General features: G+C 34.4%; 2 protein-coding genes and 1 pseudogene across 2 annotated transcripts in view; 2 read left to right on the top strand and 1 right to left on the bottom strand.

Annotated features, from left to right (window-relative positions):
• The window catches only part of LOC141824100 (two pore calcium channel protein 1B), a 40,369-nt gene extending 29,012 nt beyond the window's left edge, over nt 1–11,357 (top strand). The window contains exons 16-23 of the mRNA XM_074711334.1: nt 1,971–2,034; nt 5,302–5,470; nt 7,908–7,972; nt 8,156–8,246; nt 9,965–10,051; nt 10,577–10,651; nt 10,926–10,963; nt 11,049–11,357. Coding sequence (XP_074567435.1) covers nt 1,971–2,034; nt 5,302–5,470; nt 7,908–7,972; nt 8,156–8,246; nt 9,965–10,051; nt 10,577–10,651; nt 10,926–10,963; nt 11,049–11,139 — 680 coding nt within the window. The 3' untranslated portion in view covers nt 11,140–11,357. The remainder of the gene's footprint in view (nt 1–1,970; nt 2,035–5,301; nt 5,471–7,907; nt 7,973–8,155; nt 8,247–9,964; nt 10,052–10,576; nt 10,652–10,925; nt 10,964–11,048) is intronic.
• A 2,315-nt stretch (nt 11,358–13,672) lies between these two features.
• On the top strand, nt 13,673–16,966 carry LOC141825253 (uncharacterized). The gene is made up of 9 exons (XM_074712637.1): nt 13,673–13,843; nt 14,576–14,652; nt 14,840–15,068; nt 15,162–15,310; nt 15,394–15,439; nt 15,514–15,605; nt 15,746–15,842; nt 16,384–16,440; nt 16,573–16,966. Exons 1-9 carry the CDS (start codon nt 13,673–13,675, stop codon nt 16,738–16,740), a joined length of 1,086 nt encoding a protein of 361 aa, XP_074568738.1. The 3' UTR covers nt 16,741–16,966.
• Nucleotides 16,967–18,139: 1,173 nt separating this feature from the next.
• On the bottom strand, nt 18,140–24,264 carry LOC141823665 (aspartate aminotransferase, cytoplasmic-like; annotated as a pseudogene).
• Between the last annotated feature and the right edge of the window lie 113 nt (nt 24,265–24,377).

Here is a 24,377-nt window from a genome sequence, read left to right as displayed (position 1 = left end):
AATATTGTACGATGTGAACGACGAAAGCAGGAGAGGAAGGAAATGTCAAACTACACCAATAATATGTACTATTTGTTCCTTAGTTAAATTTTGGATTATAAGTATCATCTCATTTCCAACCATGCAGCTTCTATATGGATTGTCTTATGGGTAATCAAACTCTTCAGAGGCAATCACATCAATTTCTTGCTTGACATGACACCTTGTATTCGTTTCCATCATCATCATCAATCATCAATCATCAATCATCATCAAACTATGTTTCTCAAGACTCCCATGAACTTAGGATTGGTTTCATGAATTAATTAAATCATTTTTTGTATTCATTTTCTAACTAGAATCTATAAAATGTTTTTTAAGTTTTAACAAGTTTATCCTATGTCAACTTATTTTCTCTCATTTTATCATCTATTTCTGTTAAATTTATATTTTTCTATTTAAATATAGGGATCACCCTTATCACTGTTAACAAGTTACTTCTTATCTGATCCCATTCCTGCAACTTGTCACTTCCCAATTTATCTTCTAACTCAGCAGTCTTACCCCTAACAAAGGGGCGCAGATCCTACCATGATAAGAAGGCTTGTCAGTGATGAAAGAGTGATCCAAGGATGTTGTTTCTCTCCCTCTAAGTTGGTACCTTGAAACAAATTGGAAGGAATCTTAGGGAAATTACAATTGATGAAGGGAGAAAACACCAACTTTCAATACCTCGACAAAGGGAAAGCACAATTAATTCACAACATGCTACTGAACACAAGCAAAAAGGGTTGGTCTTCTATCTGCCAAAACCACTGCACCACTACGGCACTACCAGTGAGTGACTGATGTCACTCACAAGACATCAACACCTTAAGGGAGAGATCAGTGTATGTTCTTGGCTTGAAAGTAGGAAGAATTTTGCATGATCTTTTAAGCTAGGGGAAGATGATTATAGAGGGGAAAAAAGGATTTGGATGATGGCAATCTCAATCTCCTCGGAATCATGGGCCCTGATGACTATGCTTCCGAATTCACACAATCTTCCCAAATCAAGAGATATGATTATAACTTTCCAAATCAAGCCAAAATCAGGCAAAGGGAATTAGCTTTCCAAGATAGGATGTGATGACAAATTGCACCAGGATCTAATTCACTTCACGATGAACTCAATTATAAAAACTTTCCAAATGAAATTGAATTTACCTTAAATTAAGAAAATTAATATTATGTCTAGGTTAATTTACAATTATAAACAAAGATATAAAAATGTATACTCTCCAAAAGCCTATGCTATTAGAAAAGATTCAAATGTAGTATTTTACTAGTTTAGGTTTGTTTTCTTCTCATTTTGTATTAATTTCCTCAAATATTGAGAATGATTGGTTTCTTTGTCATAGGTGTTTTTTTGAACTCTCTAAATTAATGTGCAAGCTGCTATTTTGACTAAATTCTCACGTCAATTGTAATGCAATAATTTTTTGTTATTCATCTCTGGAAAATTTTATCCCCCCTAAAAGTTTCTCTTTTTTTTAAAAATGCTTCCATGTACGTTTTTGAATCACCATAATACCCCCTTAGATTGTCAAACTCATCTCATTCTTAACCGTTAACACCATTAATTTCTCTAACATAATAATGATGTGGCAAGAATGCCATGTGTGTGCCACTTTTGGTCAATTGTATTAGTGGATGGGGAGTGAAATGACAAGAGTTTGAAAAATTCAAGGAATATTTTGATGAGTTTGAAATATTGGCAATATTTTGTGGGATATTTTTAAAGTGGATGAACTTTGGGGTACGAAATGAAAATTTCCCTTTAATATTTTTACAATTGGTATTTACCTATGTTGAACATCATACAAATTGAAAATCCATGGAGATTTTGTAAAACTTGAACTGGCTCTAGCTTCATAGAGTACATCTTTTTCTAATTGTAATTATGTATTTGTCAGTATGTAACAAATCTGACATGCATGTTTCTTCTGCAGTTATAGGAGAAACTTTGACTTTTGCCGCCCCGTCTACGTTTCCTTTTCTTTTGAATGGAGAATGGTAATTTTTTATTAGAGCAAATTGTCTATGTACCAATGTAGTATTACTAGATGACAAATAGTATAGATCTACTAGTACAATTTTGCACATTGGGGTGATTTCAAATTGTAATCCATTTCTTTGCTTTAACTTTGAAGATTCTAAAAGTCTGGAGTCAAATAATAGTACTCATCCTTTTCCCAAAGGGTGAGGGGCTAAAGTTTTAAAATAAATTTCATGATGTGATTTATATTTTGGTGAGTTTTAAATTGGAAAAAATTATCTACAACCGTAGCAATCTTGTAAAAAACATGAATTAGCAGTTATTACTGCTAGAACTAATGGCACTATAACTACAAAGTTAGCTGTAACTCATCTTTTACATAAACTGAAAATATGCCAATTATATTCTAGATAGACCTTTATCATTATGTCTTCGCAATAATAATTGTGATAATAAATGAGAATTAATTTAGAATAAATACCAATTTTGAATTATGAAGATAAGATTTTTAAATTAAAGATTGTAAGTTAGCAAAACTATAATTAAATATGTGAAATGGAACACTATGAATAATAAAGAAGGATTAAGAATAATTTAGATAAAAAAGAATTCTATAGAGTCAAAAGGTTTAGATGTCTTGGATTTATTATTTGAGGACAAGAATAATTAAGATCATTACTTTAGAAAATGCTCCATGTGCTTATATACCTTTGAATTGTTTCAACCTATCACAAATAGTGTGGTCAAACGGGTCAACCCATGGCGGGGCAGACCAACCTACCAAAAATCCATCACATGGCAGGGCGGGGTGGGCCGACCCGCCATCTTGGTAGGTTAGAAAATCTCTAACCCAACCAACTCAAGGCGGATTGCAGGTTAGCGGGCCAACCCATGGGCCTATCAAAAAATAAAAAAAATATATAAAATGTTGAAACGTTTAGGTTGCTGATTAGATGGGTTAAGCCCATGAGTCTGCCAAAAAATAAAAAATATATATAGAAGATATTGAAAATTTTAAGTTTGGTTGTGGATTAGGTGGTTTAAGCCCACAAATCCATTAAAATTTTCACTTTTGTTTTAAATTTTAGAAGACTTTTTTTTTTCAACCTGCGGGTCAAGCCCACTGCGGGCCAACCCGGGTAGGTTGCGGGCCCAGGCAAGCCAACTCACTTAGACCCACCTTAAAATGAGTTAATAAAATACCAACCCAATTCACTTAAATTGTTTGGTGGGGCATGCTCACCCAACGAGCCTAACCTAAATTGATGGTTCTAATCACAAATGTCTCATATTCTCAAATAGTTGCACATTTATTTGTTTTTCAGTTGGTCCATGCGTAACAATTTACTTTACTAGTTCAGTCCAACTTATTGTCTATAGGATTAATCTTAATGAAAAATGATTAATCTAGTTGATCTTTATTTTAATGTAATTAAAAAGAATTATCAGAAATTATAAAATAATAGCAAAGAATAAAATGAGATTACACTTGAATAATTTGATGTGTGATTTATCTATAATTCTATAGAGCTAGTAAACTATACAACAACAACCAAGCTTTATTCCACTAAGTGGGCTGGGCTAGGGAGCTAGTAAACTATCTCAACCAAAATATATAATTTCACTTATAAGGTTCTAGTCATACACAAACCATATGGTATATTGCATTGATATAAGGTAACATTTTTTTGATTCAAACCCTGCATGGACTTTTGTAAGTGATCAATATATTCTATTAAACTAACTAAAGACAATCAACATTGTTTTTAATAAAAAAATTATTTCTCAAATTCTTCTTTATTTTATCTCTCTCTTCTCTTTCTTGTATTTCTAGTTTATGAAAATGGAAGTAGATTAAAGTTAAACCTTGAATTATGGATAAAACTTAGAAGCTGAAGTTTTTGAGTCCGGTACTACTGAAATTGAATATATGAAACTTGGTTCCAATAATAAAAACTGAATTGCGGAAACAATTAAGCTTAATGAATATCAAATTTTTGGAATCGTGGATCTATTATTCAATAATAATTAGTTACTAGTCAACATATCATTAACATGATAAAGGGTGGCTTGTTAAAATGGACTGAAGATTCAAGAATCTTGAGTTTCATGTGATCATTATATGCTCTCAAGATTATGGTACAATGTATCATACTTATAGATTAGAGTGTTGACCTATTATGAAACAATACATATAAAAATTGAGGTAACAAAGATAAAAATGCTAAGATAGTTATATAGGTTACTGGAAAAATAAATTATTATCCAGAAGCAATTAGGTGCATCTCCAATAGTTTATAGAATGAAAGAAGGTTGACATGCTATGGAGATGTTTGTTCACGTGATCGATGAATCAATTGATTAGAGTGAAAGCTATATGGGTAGAGGGAGAATAAAGAATCCTATAAACAAGTGATTTAGTCATTGAATTTTAGTAGTGATATAGCCTTGCATAGAGATCAATTGCCTGAAAACATATGTATGAGGTAGAGGGAGACATTTATATTTACTGCAGAGAAAACTGAAATTTTATGAAATGAGGTTGAAAGATTGGGCAGGGCTTTGTTTTCTCTAGTAACCTAATTATTCATTTGTTGTCTCTCTTTGTTTCAACATCTTCTCTTCAATGTTGCTTTTGGAAGAATAGTTCAGCACTTTATATTCCTTAATCACGTAAGTATTTCTTGCTTTTGGAAAAATAGTTCAGCACTTTGTACTCCCTAACAATGCAATTATTTCTTGTTTTGGCACCTTAACTAGTGATATAGCCTTACATAGTGAGCGATGGAGGGAAAACATATGTACGGGGTAGAGGGAGACATATGTTTCTCTGCAGAGAAAACTGTAAATTTTATGAAATGAGCTCAAAAATTCAGAGAAGACTTTGTTTTCTCCGATAACCTAAGCATTCATTTGTTGTCTCTTTGTTTTGATATCTTCTCTTCAATGTCGCTTTTGGAAGAATAGTTGAGCACTTTGTTTCCCTAATAACGTAATTATTTTCTGTTTTGATATTTTACCTGGAGCTGTTGATTTTTGCTCAAGCATATGCTGATAGTTAAAATGGTTCAAAGATTTACATAAGGTTTAAAAGCAGACTAAGATTCATGGTAGATGACCCCTAATGTTCCAGACGACTTGTTTGTCTCGCTTGCCATGTTTAGATCTTGATACATTTTGAAATGTAACTTTTTCCATCATAATGCTTCTTATAGTATAATGTAGTTGGTGTTAAATTTTTTAATAAATAGCAGAAGATAATGATAATCTGTATGTGGATGCAGGATTCGCTACCTTTTGATTGCTAGGATGCTAAGATTATTGAGGCTTCTGCAACATGTCAAGCAGTACAAAGCATATGTGACAACTTTCCTGACTCTTATTCCTAGTTTGATGCCATACCTTGGGACTATATTTTGTGTGCTGTGCATTTATTGCTCACTTGGAGTACAGGTATAGTATTATTGAACAAACTCCAATTGTCAGTGTAATGCCATTGATAATTTGAATTAAGATATTACACCATTAATGTAAAATTGTCAAGTGAATTTGTGCTATACAACTATTGAATATCACAACTTAAAAATAAAATTTCTCTGCTCAACATATCTGTGCCTCCTATAATGATGTTGTGATAATGTTGGTATTTGGTAAGTAATTCTAGTTCCGTATTAGTTCCTACTCGGGCATTGTACATGTGATAGACATTGCGCAAATTTGGTGGTTTATCCATGTCTACTTTTGGAACAATATCTAAGCTTGATTGCCACAATAGTCTATGTAAACTCCCAAAATCAGCTTTGAATGATACTCTTCTAAATCTCCCCTTTCCTTCCCTTGATGTTCCATACCAAAAGCTCTACCATTCCTATCTAATGAGAACCCCAATCATACTTTGTGGTGATGTGCAACTTCTAGGGTATGACATTTGTGGAAAATTAGGTTGTGTCTAGATGCAACAGCTTATCTTTATTTTGTTTCTTGATGAGCATAGTTTAAGGTTTTGTTCCATGTTGGTTGACACGGGCAACACCTTTTGTTCCCTCCATCAACTGGCATGCGGGAAAACCCAACACCACTAAACTCCTTGATCAAGTCTTTTGCAAGCTCGGATGAGGTCACTAAGAGAGGATGAAATGTGGTTGCAATGCCAGGCAAGAAGCATGCATTAGCAATGAACAGTAGGCACCAAGTAATGTTTCATGTCCAAGGTGAAGTGGTAGCTCTAGAGCGCGTGCAAGAAGCAGTGACATTTTGAGCAGGCTGAGGCAAGGATGTGGTGTGAGTGTTTTTTGTGCAAGAGTAGCAAATGTTATGCAACTTGTGCAACAATAATGGGGGTTGGATACGCTCCACAGTTATGAGAGTGGGGAAGCACCTCAACTGCAAGGGAAATAAGAGGAGGTGAAGGCGAAGGCATTGGGGGTATGGGTATGAACCACATGAGTGGAGGGGAAGAAAGGATTTATATGCTCTCTAGAAAATTCATTCCCCACTGATTTAATTAAGACGAGTAAAAGTTTAGGCTTATGAATCTCATTTAGTTCTAATTTACTTGTTATAAATCCAAATCGAGGTCAATTTGAACCCCATGAGTGTAATCTTTGTGTCTACTTGATGAAGTACCTTAAAACCTAATTAGATCACATTAGATCCATGAAAGCCATTAAGTTAGTCCAGTTCATCTTACTTAGTAGTCTAAAATTTAAAATGAATTACAATGTGCAATTAAATAGTATAAAAAAATTTGATATTTAACATCTTCACCTAACTAAAGAAATTTGGTTCCCAAATTTAGTTACCTACAAAGAACAACTTATAATAAGTAAAACTAATTGTGTTATCATTAATAATTTAATTAAATAAGTATTGAAATGAATGGGCATGACATAATATAGTACCAAAACCATATCATTTTCATTTAGAGATCAAAACACACTCACAACTTGAGATTTTAAACTTTAATTAATCGTAACATGTGGATGCATGTGTATGTATATATCTTTGAATAATTCCAAACTTAATATCCTCTCGAGGTAGAGACAAATTGTTCAATGTTTTTACAAGTAACACTCACTCTTTGAGTCTTTATGGCTTATTTACTTTGGCGAATGTATAGCAGGAGAGATGAGAGAGGAATGGGGGAAAAATATTTGGGTGCTCACCTTTGCCATGTGCATTTCTTGTTCCTTGTCATCCTCTTCACATTCTGTCTTATCCATCCACCCATGTAAACAAGACATTAAGACTTTACTAGCAGCGACAATTTATCTTGTACTTGATCTTCACATAAGTTGGTGGCATGTAATGTATAGCTACTTGGTTATCATTATACCCTTGCATAGGATCAGCCTTGTTGACTTCCAACTCAATCATGAGACATTTAAATCAAACTAGTTGCAACTAGATTAATGTCATTGATATTCATTCCTCAATGCTACATATTACCAAATTTGGTATCTTGGTCATCGATGAAGCTTTTTACCACCCAATAAGACACATGCCTTGATCTTCTCCACCTCCTTACTGAGGTACTTATCACTAATTTCATCGGGGATGAGCTAGTATTGAATGCTGATTTCATGTTTATGCTAGCAGCTTGTCAACAGATGTATACTTCCCCTTTTCGAGGGGCAATGTGCCCTGTGTTTGTTTTCCAAGCTTGGAAATGAAAATGTTTACTCACCATTTTTATATCTGTGAAAGAGATGAATTTATCACCATTTTTGCTTTAGTGCACAGACAACATATAGCTTTCATTCATTTTTTTAAAATAACTGAAACGAAATTGTTCACTTGTCCTATGAATTATGATACTTATGAAGATTTCACACTTGCAGAAATTTTATTGTTTACTGAAGTATTAATAATTGTTTTCTTTGTTTCATAGCTTTTTGGCGGGATTGTAAATGCTGGAAACACTGAACTGGCATCTACAGATCTTTCTGATAATGAGTATCCTTCTGTTCATTTTCCTATTTTACTAAATTAATATGTATCAAAGTTCTATATACTACACACACTTGTTTTATCTCATATTTCTATTTTCTTCAACTGTTATGAGTATTTTCTCAATATGTGGCTTAGTATTTAATATCAGTCAACATTTTGGCTATTGATTCTTCTTTAACTGTTTAGCTATTTGCTTTTTAATTTCAATGATTACCCAAATGGGATGGTAACACTATTTAATTTGCTCGTGATGGGAAATTGGCAAGCATGGATGCAGGTACTGTTTCCTATAAACTTAGGCATTCATTATTTGTTATTTTGCTTACATATTCTTTGGGCTTCCATTTATACTATGATCGTTGTTTTGTTTGTTCGAGAATATTGCCCATACCTAGCTGGCCTACTGTTCAACAAATGACAACATGAGGATCATCATGGAGTCACTGGAAACAAGTATTCAGATCACCCATACATTTAATTCGATGACCTAGAGGCATTAATGGATGATTTATTACATGACCTCCCACAATGATCTCAAACTAGTCAAGACATTACAGCTTGGGCCTAGGTTGAGAGAGCATAACATGCACTAGTGGATGTCAAACAAAGAATAAATGTTGAAGACTCTAGTTTTTTGAGAAATTCTAGCACGATGTTAAGGTTATAAGAATCCGTCAATGTTACTCGTGAATTTAAATTGGAATTTAAGTTTGAGGAGAAATATTCCCACATATTTTTGGTTCATTTTACCTTGGAAGGGAGTGAGAAGGAAAGGAGGAAAGGGAAGAAGAGAAACATGGAGAGGAGGTGGAAAGAGGAGAGGAGTATGCTGTTTACTAGGTAACCGGAATGAGAAGAAGAAAATGAGCTAGGGATGAAATTTACAAAATATTGTCCTTTTCTCTCCATGAGTATGCATTCCACAAACATTTCCTCTCACTCGACAATCACCCTCTGCTAGTGCACGCCCTCCTCCACAGCTGTGGACCTTGGACCATTCATCTTCCTCCATGAGAAAATCACCACTCTTGGAATAGAGGCTATGTTGGCACCAAAGTTTAACTGCTTCACCCATATGACTCTAGCAGGTGCCATGGCCCTTAACCAGTGACCTTTGATTAGTATATTGCCCTTTTAAATTTGCATCCTTGGCTAGTGAAGGAATTGTGACCAAAGTCAACTGCCTATTGGAGAGGTTGATGTAGGCTGTATGACAATAAAGGATGACGAGTTGGCCAGACGGGCTTCGGGCAGGCTGTTGTGGCAGAGGTTGGAGACGGTTTTTGGAGAGAGTTGCAAAGGAAGAAGGTAGAGAGGGGTCAGAGAAGAAGACGGATGTTTTTTTCATCTATTAACATTTTGGGTGTAGTATTAAATGTAATTACTTCATCCATTGAGTGACCATTAGTTCTTGAAGAACTCCTCTAAGCTCTTGAACTCGGTTACACATTTTGCCACTCTAAAAGCAGCTCTTCCAAACTCCTTACCATGCCTGAGTGCATCCACTATTGATAATTAGAACCCACTCAAACAAGAGAGTTGACCATGAACTTCTTGGGCCCCCTCAATTAGTCCATAACCTTGTTAATAGTGTTTCACTCTTATAAGCCTATGAACCCCTTTCTTTCATTGGTATATTACTCACCATGTGAGTCTAAACTAGAGTTCTATATTTTTGTGGAATTTTTTCCCTGTACAATACTTCTAGAATTTAATTTTCATTTAAGTTCCCAATCCCAAATTATATATAAATAAAATCAATATAAAAATTTAAAGAATATGATTAAAAGTAATTAGGAAAATCCTGAACTCAACACATTGAAATATTGTTCTTCTAGTCAGCTTTTTTGATATTTTTCCACTGGCCTTCTATTACAGTGCTTCGTGTTAATTCTATCTAAAATGCATTATTTTTCATTTGCATATGTTGAAGTTTCATAACTCTGTGAGTAATTAGTAAACCATGTAAATCCTCATGATTTACTTCTTTCACAGAGCTACAGTGAATTGACTGGAACATATTGGACACTTGTATACTTCATCAGTTTCTACCTAATAACAGTCTTGCTGCTTCTTAATTTGGTAAGAATCTCGTTGCCATATTTCAATCAAAGTCATTCATGATCAGATAAGGAGTATGCTATGTTAGGAATACTAAAAGTTTTCTACTTTCATGTTCTTTTAGTAATTGTTGATATTATTCTGCGGACTTGTACCCAAAATTCGGTACTGTCTTCGAAAGAGTTGCAGAGGTGGACGGTAATGGTGGTATTAGATTAGAAAACTTTCTTTCTCTATATCTTTATGTGAAAGAAGATTGTGGTGGGAATGTCACAAATGAGGTGTTGGTGACTAGCAAGGAGACAACTTTTGACTTTTTTTTTTATTCTCTCTCTTTTCTTTCTGCTCCTCCACCTTTCGGTCTCTTTTCCCTGAATCGATACATTTTGGCGGTAGATTTATCCCCCAGAATAAGTACTAGAATGACATGTAGACATATGAAGAACAAGCAGCATCTGTAAGATTTCCTCAAGGTTTTAAATCCAGACTAGAAACTTTTAATAGAAGGAATCTAACACTTTCCTTTTATTTCGTTTGCTTTCTCAGGTTGTTGCTTTCATATTAGAGGCGTTCTTTGCTGAGATGGATCTTGAATCAGCCAATGAACCTAATGAGGAAACGGTATTGCGACATTATATTTGTCAAAATATGAAGCTCTTTAGATATTCAAATGAATGTTCTGCTCTTCCAAACTATTTTGTATCTTCTTCCCCAAATTGAATAAATGGAATCACCATGGAAAATCTTCTATGGTCTTGCAAATCTCAACTAAATGATTGGTGCTTTGAGAAGATATCGATGACATACTAACCAGATGTTAAGGAGTCTTTACTTAGCATTCGTTAACTTCTTTCCTTTAAATTGTTTAACTCGATACATTTTCCTTTTAAAACAGGATGCGCCCAAAAGGAAGGGAAGAAGACGGCTTACCGGGTAAATATCAGCCTGTATCTGTGGCATGATATATGCTTGCTTGATAGAATGCCAACTAAAACATTATTTGGTCATCATCTTGTAGTGTGACCTCCTCGAGGAACCGCACAGTCGATATCCTCCTCCATCGAATACTAAGTGCCGAGCTAGAGGAAAGCCAGAATGCTGAAGCATAGCTCAACTATTTACTCTACAAAGGTCACTAGATATGCTCAACCATAAAATGACTCTTTATACTTCGTCAATAGTGTATATTGATGCAGTTTGTTATCTATCTATCTACTCTAGATTTCAATTCTTTCGTAAGAGTGATGCTCAGTTTGCCTGTATGTTAGTTCAACCCTAGCAATCTTAGGAGAATCAGATCATGAAAGAATTTGTTGTTTTTTTTTTAGTTTTATCAATTTTATTTTTATTAAAAATTACTATATATTTTTGGTGCTCTATTTGAAAAAGAATTTTGATTCCCCCACTTCACACAACATAGATAGATAAATCATAATAATGCATGTATGACCATTGTTGTAAACAAGTCAAGCCGATTCAAATATTATGATGTTCAAGTTGTTTGATAAGATAACCAAGTCAAGTTGAATTTAAAATGAATCAAGTGTTTGAAATGATTGTTTTAGTTTGGTTTGATTTTTTTTAATGAGCTTGAATTTAGTTCAAGTTTTATTTGAGTTTGATTCGTTTAGATGTTATTTAGTATTCAATTTAAATTTGTTTGATTATTTAAAATTTTTACATTTTAAATTTGTTGGGTTGGTTATTGAGTTTGATAATATAAATTTATTTATTCATTTTAAAAAATTTTTCTTTATTAAGCATGTTGATAAAGATTTTATTAATAAATATAATTTACAAATATTGTTCATCAATATTATTTATAAATATTAACGTTGAATATTTATCTATTTAAATTTGTTTATTTAATTGATTGTGTATATTCAACGAATATAAATAAATTTTTATTAAATTGAACATTAAATTTGTTCATGAACTTTTTACCGTCCTAATAACAGTTCGGTTCCTTGTTAAGTGTAGAAATAAAATATTAATTACCCTTAAGCTTAATTAATTGCAATTAAACACTCCATTCCTAGTAAATATTATTTCTTCCTAAATATAATTAATTACGTGGTTTGAGTTGGTTCACCTAATGCTCATTATCCGACCAAAATCTCAAACCCTAACAGCTGTTCCATTCAAAGTCTCATGTTAGGTTGGAGTCAGTAGGCAGCATCATGACCATTCCCAAATAATTAATTAATTAAGGAATGGGCATGACTTTGACTTGAATTTTTGAAAAAGAATCTAGAAACAAGATTTTTTTTTAATTTTTAACATTTTCTCAAGAATATATTATAACTAGTGGAATTAGTAAACAAGATTGATCATTAATTTTTTAAAATTCTAAAAGTTTGAATCGGATAGAGATTTTTAGATATTTCTATCATCGACTAAACTTACTCGCATTTTAAGAGTTTATAGAAGAGGGGAAATGATTAACAGTAAAAAATGATTAACGGTAAAAAAATGATCAATAGTTAAAAGAACATCTTAAATTATGTAAATCAGGAGAAAAAAAAAATCAAAAATGTGTTCTATCCTATGTTTTATTTTGAGAATATCTCTTATTTCAACACCGTTATAGTGAAGAATTGATTATTTTATTTTAATCGAAATATTTTTTTATTAATTTGGTGGAAATTATTTAAATATTATCAAAATTATTTTAAAATAATTATAATTGTTATATAATTATAATAACTACTTACTAATTGTTATAATATTATATTAAGTGTTACATAGAGTAGTTGCTATATACATGTTATAGAAGATAGTCATAATTGCTATAATAATATTTAAAGTAAGAAATAACGTTGTTGTGGCAGTTACTAAGTAATTGTTATATATTTTAATAGTTAGTCATAATTATTACAATAGTATTGAAAGTAAAGATAATTTTACAATGAAATATTTGATGAGATGTTTTTTTAATTTTTTTTAAATGACATACGATTTACATAATTTAAGATGTTTTTTTTATTTTTACCCTTTTAAGTCATCTCGAGCTAAACTTCCAATCTATTCTTTTAAAGTAAACACGACATAAAGGGATGAAGAAATGATATGCAACATGAAAAAATACAGCATAAAATTAATATGATACATTTAACTATATGACAATGGGTTTCACTGCATGGATATAAAATCCACTATATGTTAATATATCATATTTTTTTCATTTGTATATCATTGCTCATTTTTTCATAGTGTATATCATTGTTCAAAGGCTCAAATGGATGTTTAATGGCTCAAAGGGATGTCATGCAACACAATTAGAGGGTACGTTGGATCATGCAAATCTACTCCCTCGCCACGTGGAAATCGGAAATGATACATGCACGTTACTATCATGAATATATCACGTTACAATCTCTCACCTCTGATATATTTGTTATATACTTTTGTTGACGGTTTTTTCTCTCCGCGTTACGATATAACAATAATTTAATGCCGGAACTGATGAGTGTTACCGGTAGGAAAATATGTCTCCGTTTGTTACAAACAGGTGTGACTTGACTCACATGACGCCAGACCGTTACGTTACGCACGAGGATATATCGTTTCGGCGGTACGTGGAAGCCCCCCCGCCTATTTATAACGCCTCTGTTTGTGTCGCCTTCTCCGGCTGAAATTGAAATGGGAGATGCTTCGCTCCCTCCTCCTCCTCCAGATCGCTTCCTGTTCGGATCGCCGTCGCTGGACGAATCGTACAGGCCGCTCCCTTCGATCTACCTCGCGTTTCTGGTGATTTGGGCCGTCTCCGCCTTCACCTGGACCGTCAACACCTGGAGGAACAGGTTTTTCCAGGTCCGCTCGCGTTTCTGGCATCTAGAGCTTCGGCTTTTAGTTCTTCGACTGTTGCTTTGAAACTCTGTGCGGATTCTGATGCCCTTTTCCCCTCTTTGGTTGCGATTTACTGTGCATTGGAAGATGCAGAGTTGCCAAAGATTGGATTTTTGCGTAGAACAAAATAGGTCTTTCTATCAAGCATTTGAATTCCAGTTTTTCTTGTGTGAACCGTTTTCTATAACGTCTTCATTTTCATAGTGTTCATCTGGTGTTTCTGTTTGAGTGTTTTGCAATCGTCGATTCTGTAAACATCTGATTAGGTAATTTTCTTCTTCGATTATGTAAACTCTGTGCGGATTCTGTAAACATCTGATTAGGTAATTTTCTTCTTGTGTGAACCGATTATAGTGTTCATACTGTGCGGATTCTGTAAACATCTGATTAGGTAATTTTCTTTTTCCCTCCTTGGTTGCGATTTACTGTGCACTGGAAGATGCAGAGTTGCCAAAGATTTGATTTTTGCCTAGAACAAAATAGGTCTTTCTATCAAGCATTTGAATTCCAGTCTTTCTTGTGTGAACCGTTTCCTTTTAACCTCTTCATTTTCATAGTGTTCATCTGGTGTTTCTGTTTGAGTGTTTTGCAATCGTCGATTCTGTAAACATCTGATTAGGTAATTTTCTTCTTCGATTATAGATGCTTCCTTGTAGTTCTGATTTATTCTGGCATGTATGTAATTTGTTAGGGCAGACAAACCATCTACAGTGGATGTTGGCTTCTGTCCCTGTTACAAAGTCTTTACAGCTAGGGCTTTCATTTTTATTTTGGTGAGTTCCGATGGCAAGATTTTATGTTGAATCGTACCTTGTATACCCTATCATGTTTCGGTACTTCCTTTTCTGTAGTATCTGTATTGATATTGTGAACATAATGCTAGAACTACGAGTTAAGAAAGGTTATGAATTATGTATTCATTGTAGATATTAAGTATCACTGTTTGGGTGTTTTTGTCAGGTATTCTTGCATAAACCGTCAGATATGCTCATTGTGGATGTCTTTTGGGGTGTATGTAACTGGAATACTCTTTCAAACAGCCTCTTTTGTGTCATTTATGCTCATCTCTCACGGTTATTGCATCATATATGAGCGGCTTTCAGTACGCGAACGACGTAAAACTGCTGCTTTGGGATCTATACTCTACCTCACCCTTGTTGGTTACAAGGCTGCTGTGCCTTATTTTACAGTTAAGCATCTTTGGTCCTCCCAAATCTTCTACAAAAAACTTAAGTCACTGTTAATTCAAATATGTATTCAAGAGTTTTTCAACCCAATGCAGGTATTCCTTCTGCTGAATTATTCCTTGTCGTTCTACATGATCTTCCACCATATCTCTCAGAATATGGGAATTCTGCGAGAACAACTGAGTTACATAGAGGATGAAGATACAATGCACAATGCGTTGCATACAAAGTTCACAATGTTCAAGTACATATTACACCTCCGAGCATATACGTGATTTTTTATTTTGTTTTAAACTGTGTTTCATTCGTTTCATCTGTCTCCGCCAGGAAATTTCAAGCTGCAATGCAGTTTGTAGCATTGGTAGAAGTTATGGTAAGCACGTCGTAGTGAAAGTTGTTTATCACATTTTGTGGACTTTTGACAAACAATACATCTCTTAACTTCAGATTTATTTGAATGTTGATGAGACTTTGGATAACTATTGGTTCCGTTTGCTGGTACGGGAATGGGCTCAGTTTTGCATCTTCCTGTACATTGGGTAGGTTGCAGGAAGAAACCTGTTTCTAATCCAAACCTATTTTGATTCATCTTTTTCTCACATATCTAAGCGACAAGTTGGGAGTGAGAGTTGCCTATTTATCTTTATCACAATTATATATGATTTTGCTCACTTTGCAGGTGGACTTTTAGGACGCAAGAAGTATCGCCGCACTTCTCTGTGATGCCTACCTCAAAGTCCAAATGGGAGATGAGAGTGCCCCCTGTATATAGCATAGTAAGTTGCACTTCTGCAACTCCTATTTCTTGTTATTAGTTAGTGAGTGTTTATACTTAACCTGATAATCCTAAGGAAGCATATTTCATGTTACGCAAATCTCATTTCGATTAAATTATTTATGGTTTTCTTTGCTTACACAATAAAGACATCTTCTACTTGCATTATATCCTGCACTAGAGATCATAACTATATATAAGTTAGGTTTGCTATAATTGACCATGGTTAACCTCAGTTACTATGTCTAGGAACCGAAAAACATTGAACAGGATGATCTCCAGATTCAATAACCTAAATAAGAATCCTAGCCTAAATAATAAGGATATCCAGTGTCACAGCAGTATGCATGTACCAATTCTTGTCTGGAGTACCCGAGCGAGCTTTGTACCAGGTTAACTGCCTTATGGTTCCCTATCCAAAAAGTGTGCAAGTCGGAAAAAAACAGATCGGAAACTTATCTCTGATTCTTCCAGTGTTAAAATCATTGTTCTTAGCATGCAATTCATCGAGGTTATTCCTTATGTTAACTGAAACATTGCAGGAAATGGATGCTTCTGAGTTCAACAATTTGGTATCTCAAGAATGGCATGTCGGCGTGGTGAGTGATGCAGATTACTAACTTTAGTTTCTTCTTTGTAACATCTCAACTCTTTTGTTTACTTTCTTATTCTATTCCTCCAAATTAATCATCTCGTCAATGGCCACGAGTAACAGAAGCTTAATTCTGCAGCCAACTTCAAGTCCTTATTCGAACAATCGAAAATCGTTCAATCCCTTGCTTGTTATAGTGCAAAACCCACGCTCACCCAGCAAACACTCTGCAGCAGCATGTCAAAGGGCAAACATCAAGAGTTCTTTTTCAGCAACTAAGTGTCAGCATGTTGAGGCTCAAGTTTAGTGAAAGGCACAACAAAGCTTTTACTCGATTGTCGATAGTACATTTATACTACATTGACCATTGTTTAGGGATGCACATGAATTTGGTTACGCGAAAAATTTACGTATATTAGGCTTTTGGACCCCTAAATTTGGGGTCATTCATAGTTATCACTGAGTACATTGTAAACAGTGGTAGCCTTATGTATTTTGTTTGAAGGTATAAATAAGCAAATGACGCAATAATAAAGTTGTTGTCATGGGATCTAGTGGTCATGGATTTGAATCACGGAAATAGTTTTTTACAATGTATGGAAAGATTGTGTACAATAGACTCAATATAATTTGATTTTTTTCCACGTCGATGGAAATTTTGTGCACCTGACTATTCTTTATGTTAAAGGTAGGTATAATTCGGTAGACGAGAAGTATGACAAGGAGAAGGGGGAAGGAAAAAATGGTGGCCTTATGTGAACACAATAATATGTTTCATATAGAGACTATTTTGTTAGAAGGTATAAATTAGTGAATGGTGTAACGATAAAATTGTTGCCGCATGACTTAGTAGTTACAAATTCAAATCGCGAAAATCGTTTCTTGCAATGTAAGGAAAGATTGTGTACAATAGATTAAATATAGTCTGATCTTTTTTGTTATGGAAATTTCGTGCATTTGACTGTTCTTTATCTTAAAAGTACATATAGAAGGGAAGTAGGGGAAGGAAAAAAGGAGCGAAAGAAGAGAATAAGATTCATTGTTTCTTTTTGAAGGAATAAAGAGGAAGAATTGGGAGGAAAAGAGTGTCTTATTTCCATTCCAGAAGTCTTTCTTAAACAGTTGAGTGATGACCCGAGTTCATTCGCTGTGATGTTCCTGATGGTTGCAATCAAGTTGGGCGTCAAGATAAGTTCAGTCTCAAGATAGCAACCGATCGATCATAAGGAATGTTTCGGTTGAGGTGGATATTTATGATTCAAAATTTTTTAAACAAATATCACATACTATAGCACTTGAGAAACCTCTAAACCACAAAATGCTGCTTGCTATTAGAATTTCAACAAAAAAAATGAAATTCGTCATCCTAGCGACCCACGCGGTCAGCCCCATGATCATCTGTACGGGGATTCAATCTTTACCCACTTTAACAAGTCTGTCCTGCACTAACCAACTCAACTATGCCCCAGAGCTGCTTGCTACTAGAACAAGATCATAGTTAAAGTGGTAATACAAAATTTAGCTGCAAACAAATCTGAACTCGAAAAATGTCGATGCCGCATAGAATAATAATGCATGAGTTTACATGAAATCCATAGAACTATGTCTGCAAAGCAAATTAAATCTTGCAAGCATAGATCTAAGCGTTTTTTATTATTCAGAGTTAACGAGCGAGCTACGAATAAGTTGAATCCTAAGGAATAAACTTAACTTCCGCACGATCCGAAGTGAAATCTCAACAGACACCACTCACTGAATCTAGAAACTGCAGCATGAATTGCATCAGCAAGATGAGGAACTGTTTTGGCGCGCAAGCCAGCCATGCTGATCCTCCTGCAACAACAGTAATAGAAGAGTAAAATTGTATAGTAGAGGAGTTAAATTGCTACGCAGAGGAGTTAACACAATTTATGACTATCCGACCAACTATCCGACTGCATCATCAGAGGTGATGAAATATAAATACGACAAAGGTGAAGACGATAACCCTTTGCAATCCAGACTAGAGTAGGACATAGGAAAATCAAGAGGCGAGATAAGTAGGTTACCCATCAGAAGTCATGTAAATATGATACTCCTTGGTCATGAAAGCCACTTGCTCCCTATTTAACCCAGTGAAAGTGAACATCCCAATCTGCTTGATAATGTGACTCCTAGTCGCCGGGTGTCCCTGGATTATGACAAAAAGAAGGTAATTTACAGTTTAAGAAGAAACAAACAGCTGCTATTTCCTTTGAACCATGAAAAAGGAAGGACATGAATGTTGTAAGATATCATAAGTATATTAGTTTATAAGCAAGAATGTATAATAGCTCTCTAGTTTGTTTTCCAAATCATATGGCATTAGTAGGGGTGAGTAAAATTTCGATTAAACCAAAAAAAACAAACCTATCAAATTTAAAAATTCAATTCGATTATTTTGAAATTTCAATTTTTTTTCTAAAAAGATACAGTTATATCAGTAATTTGGTTCGATTCAATTTTAAAATCTCTTATTTGATTAAATCGAATAAATTAACATAAAAAATTGATAAATTTCTAAGTAAATAAACTTATAAATCCCTAACTAATTGATAACTATCTCATAATACTTGAAAATCCATATCAAAATTTTTACCAATTCAATTAGTTAAAAAAAAATTAATTTGTTTGATTTCGATTAATTCGATTCAATTCAATTTTAACAATACTTAATAGGTATCAGAGCATGATGAAAGGAGAGGTTATTTAAGTGGATGGGGGGATTTGCCACTCGATCTTAAATAGGATGGTAACTTTTTTTTTCTTCAATGTAATAATTTTTAAATGCGTTCCACTCGATCCATATATTGGATTTACTTGACATCAAGTAATGGATGAGTGAGGCAGCAACCCACTAAGTATCCATGTTCAGAAAATTCTGTGCATTTGGTTCTTTGAAAAAAGAAAACATGGAAAATCAAATATTCTATCGCACTGGGTAAAAGTATAAAAATAAAAAATATTCCCTGGCTTTGAGACTACTCCATGAAATGAAGATTGTGTTTCCACAAAGATGCAATAGTTTTCAATACTTTTTAATTTCAATTGAAACCATTTTCTTGAAAAATCCTACTGAAACAGAATTTCACGGATATTTAATTTTACTTCAGAAAAATTTGGAAAACTGGAAGGAAAAAATAATCCTTAACGAAACGGTTAATGAATCTGAGAGAATTGCACACTAATAACATACCTCTGGTACGCAATGCCTCAAAAAGTAGTTGACGCATGTTGATTATCCTATCAGCCATAGCTTTTAACTCAATCGTCCATTCCTTGTACATTTCTCTGAAAACAAAAGAATAGGTCAAAGTTAACTAATGTTATTAACCAAAGGACCTAAATGTTAATAATATAAAATGCTAAGGAGTAACATGTATCAGATTTGAGTTGATACTCGGCCATAATAAAAGAGATGATGTTCTCCAATAGATTAGATCTATTGTGAGTTAGAAGTGGATTTACACTCTAAAGGCTCTTGTAATGATCTTATAGATCAACACAAGATGTCTTGGCATCTAAGACTATCTTAACAACTTTTTCACCGTGGACAAGATTACTTTAGATGCCCTCTCTCTCACCTCGACGAATATTTTCATTAGCACTTTTATCAGCTCAACGTTAACAATATCTTATCTTACCATGAAGGTTTGTATAGAGTAGCATCCAAGGTTTCTTACCCCGGAGGAGGTTGATCTAGCATGCAAGCTAAAGAAAGAAGCAACTTTCAGGATTTAGTTTTTAACAGATAGTGGACCCATGATATTTCTGGTGCAATAACTAGGTGGTCGAATCTCATGGGAACTCATGACCTACAATTCACCCCACCATGTGTTTCCTACCTATGTACTTAAATTTATCTCCCTCCATATCCGTGAGGTCAATTTTAGGGGGTCGCTGAGGTGGCAGATTTATTTTTTATTTTTAAAAGAAAGAAGTAACTTTCAGGATTTAGTTTTTAATATCTTTGCCCTTTAGCGGTTTGGCATGGTTAGAAGCATAACAAGTCATTCAATATTTTACCTTATTTTATAGTCGAAAGATGTATCCTTCCTATATAGCCCATATCATCATCACCGGTGATAAAACAATCAACAGAAGGATTAGCTTCCATCAACACTTTCCAACCAAAAATTTGGAGGATTGTAAATACTTCGTTGGTATTGATGGCGCTTGTTATGGGAAGCCATTAACATCGCTAGATAACATTTATACTTAAAATTCTTGAGAAAATCATGCTAGGGACACAAACTAATAACAAATAGGTACCATGACAAGGCGAGTCGCTAACTAATAAAGAGAAGTATGTGAGAATTGAGTACTTCACAATGACAAGATCTAGCATTTCATTTTTAGAAATCCTACTTTAAGATAGACATCATCTTCAAATTATAAAGTACATTAATTCTGATTGCACATGTTCTTCATAGAAAGACACTCCACATTTAATCTAATTGCCAAGAGGAAAAAAAAGGTAGACACTTCAGACCGGTCAAGTGTTGGAGTTGAACATATGGCGATGGCCTTAGCGGCATGTGAGCTCTTTAGATAAATAAGTTAGGTCATAATACCACACAACCTTGATGTCAAGAATTTACCTTCAAAGGTTCCTAAAATTGAATATGTTGGTGACAAGTTGAATCTCCACAATATATTTATAACTTGAGTGTGAGTGTTATGAACATAGGGATCTAATGTCAAGACCATAATAGGGACCTTATGATTTTATATTGATTAATAAATATAGATAGAGGAGCCTACCTAGAGTACTTAACTTTAATAATTTCCCCATTAGTACTGTCAAAGAAGAAGAAATAAAGGGCAAATACGCAAGATATAGCATATTGCAAGCTATCTATTATGAACTGACTTGTCAGAAAAATGCCCAATTTCAAGAACAAAAATTTCAGAATTCTGTATTTTAAGGAGCTAAAAAATAAGCAGATAAACAATTCTTAACAGAATAACCATGATAAATTACCTGTCTTCTAAAATAGTTGCCACAATGGAAGCACCGTGAATAGGAGGATTAGAATACATGGGCCTAATCACGAGTTTCAGCTGGCTTACAACCCTAACAGCCACATCAGCAGATTTGCAGACCTAAAAGATTGAATAAGAAAACGATGGCTTAGTAACAAGCAAATTAATAGAACCATGATTGATAAAATTGAAACACTAGGTAGCATGGTTTGTTATTTTATTCTTTGTTGCATATAATTGGAAGTCACAAATCAAAATATTAGGAAAAAAGTCCAACCCATCACCTTGGAAATTTGTTCACTGCTTGCACTCATCTGAAAACTAGTTCTGTATCTATAATGGAAGAATCTCATTCAAATCCGTATTTCTGTCAGTTTTTTTCTAAACTAATGTGATCATCATGACAGTTGAATGACGATACTGAACATACTCTCTTGTGAAACGAATGTGCAAATTGTTAAGGGTAGGGTTAGCAGTTCGGGTCATTTTGTTGTAAACAAATCATGACACCCCACGAATGTTAATCTAAGCATAACCAGTTTAAATTCAGGTCAAAAGGGTCAAAAATTGTAGCCTGTACAGTGCACACAACATGGGTTTAAATGGGTCGAATCCAAGAGATTTGATTAAATTGGTCATGAGGATAATGTAAGGTCACACGAACAATTTAATTAAACAGGTCATACTCTTACTACTAATGGTGCAACTACAGATTGCAAGATAGTGAGATATTCGATTGGAGAGGTTGGAAAAAGTTGCAGATAATCAAAGAGTCAAGAGGTCAACTGAGAAGGCAATATTCGTTAGAAAATAATGTTGGACGCTCAAATAAGATCTCTAGAGGCTTGGAGCTACTTGACATGCTCTACTGTCACACTCATTGGGAAGTTGGGATAGTGTGGTTGCAGATGGAGAAAATCGCTGAAGAATTGGAGAAAATCGCCAAGCTCGAAGGCTTGAAGGTAGATGGTGGCACTCGTCTGATAGATTTGTCAGTCATCGGTGGATAGACAGTAACTTCAAAGCAAGACGAGAATACAAGAAAGGGCAGTCAGTGGCTACATGCATGGATAAGGTTATTAGTGTTGCTACCATGGATCTAGAAAGAATTGGTTCTACACTTTAAATTTTAGTAGTAGTCTGAAACACTAATGAAAAATTCTAATCAACAGCTAGGTATGAAGATCTGAAGTAAATGAAAAATTCTTACAATACTTAGTGCCCCAACGCGTTCCCCATAGAGACCCATGTTCTTTGCATAACTTTGAGCTGTGAGGCATTCGCCACCATCAGCAACAAACAACCTAACAGATTGTGCATCAGCATCCAGATTTCCACTTGCAAACCCCTGTAATGATGGAGAATGCATTGGAGTTAGATGGAACCACTAACTAACAGTCCACTGAAGAAATTTTATAGAACATACTCGGGGCAGATTAGAGAAATTGGCGCTGTATTTTTATCACAATCAAATATTACAACGGTGACATGCTGCATGTCTGGACTCAAAAGTTCTTGCTGAACAAAATAAGGCTGGTGTACTGATTTACCTGATAAGCACTGTCAAAGAAGGGAAGCAAGCCCTTTGACCTTATTAGAAGCCGGATCTGCTCATATTGATCGAGTGTTGGATCGACTCCAGTAGGATTATGTGCACATGCATGAAGAAGCACAATGGCTCCAGGAGGAGCTACACTTAGATCTGCTAATAAACCTGTATTACAAGAAAGAAGGCCACAAGATCTGAATGGTGAAAATGCTAAATACAGTCGCTAGAAATGAACAAAAATTGATACTAAGTGAATTTGCGATAAGGAGAGATTTTGCACCGTCAAAGTCCAATCCTCTTGTTGCAGGATCATAGTAGCGGTAGGTCTTCACAGATAGACCAGCTAATGTAAAAACTTTTGTATGATTTCCCCAAGTTGGTTGTGGAATGTAAATTGTGCGCTGGAGAACATGGAACAAGTTTAGTCTTGAAAATTAATAGCATATAAACAACGCTGAGGAGATAGGCCATACTTCATGGTAATGCCTTGCCAGAAACTCGCCTCCAACTCTCAATGAGCCAGTACCAGATAAGCATTGCACAGTAGCTACCCTATTTTCCTGAATGGCAGGACTGTCTCAAACATAGAAAAATGTCATGTTTAAGACATTGAGGAAAAATCAAGAAAACAAGTAATGGAAAACTCTCATAATGAAACCTTTGGTAATTTTGTGGTTATAAATTCAAGGTTCCATGTATCTTCTTTTTTTAGACAATATATAGTGAAAATCCTCAAGCCCTCACTTCCTTTCACGAAGGCGAGTTTTGAACCAAGACCTTCACAACAAGTCTTAAGACCACTGTGAACTAAGTATCGTATAATCTAACTGGCACCCTCAAGGCTCCATGTATCTTCTGTTCAAAATATCTTGTTTCTTTCTGTTTTTTTCATTTTGCTAGATATAATAAAGATAACACAGCCAACCCCACTTAGTGGGATAAGACTTGGTTGTTGTTGTTGTATAATAAAGATAACACAAGTCACTTTCAAGCACAAAAATACAACCATAGATTTCAAACTTACCTGAGTTAGCAACGATAACTAAATGACATTATGGCATTAAACACCACATGTTGCACTACATATTTTTTTCCACAAAATTGTGTTGCATCATATGAAGCTATATTAACTTAAGGTGTTTTAACAACCAAAGTTTTACCATGTGTTTCCTACAAGGGAATGAAATGTAAACAAAAATATGATGACTCCAACAACAGTTTTCCTCCACTACCAGAAGCACAGAGAAGGAAAGGAAAAACTAGAAACCTTTTTTCCATTTTCTTGTATATTGCTTCTGTCCAATTTGATGAAAAACTCACTTTTACATGCAATATAATTCAAATCCACTTAAAAAAAATCAAAATTAATTTTTAAAATCTATTTAATTGAT

The sequence above is a fragment of the Curcuma longa genome, chromosome 3 (assembly GCF_044706935.1).
Source record: "Curcuma longa cultivar G26 ecotype Majalengka, Jawa Barat chromosome 3, ITB_CL_G26_1.1, whole genome shotgun sequence".
Lineage (NCBI taxonomy): Eukaryota > Viridiplantae > Streptophyta > Magnoliopsida > Zingiberales > Zingiberaceae > Curcuma > Curcuma longa.
The sequence above is the reverse complement of the archived record's forward strand: the minus strand, read 5'-3'. Positions and strand labels throughout refer to the sequence as shown.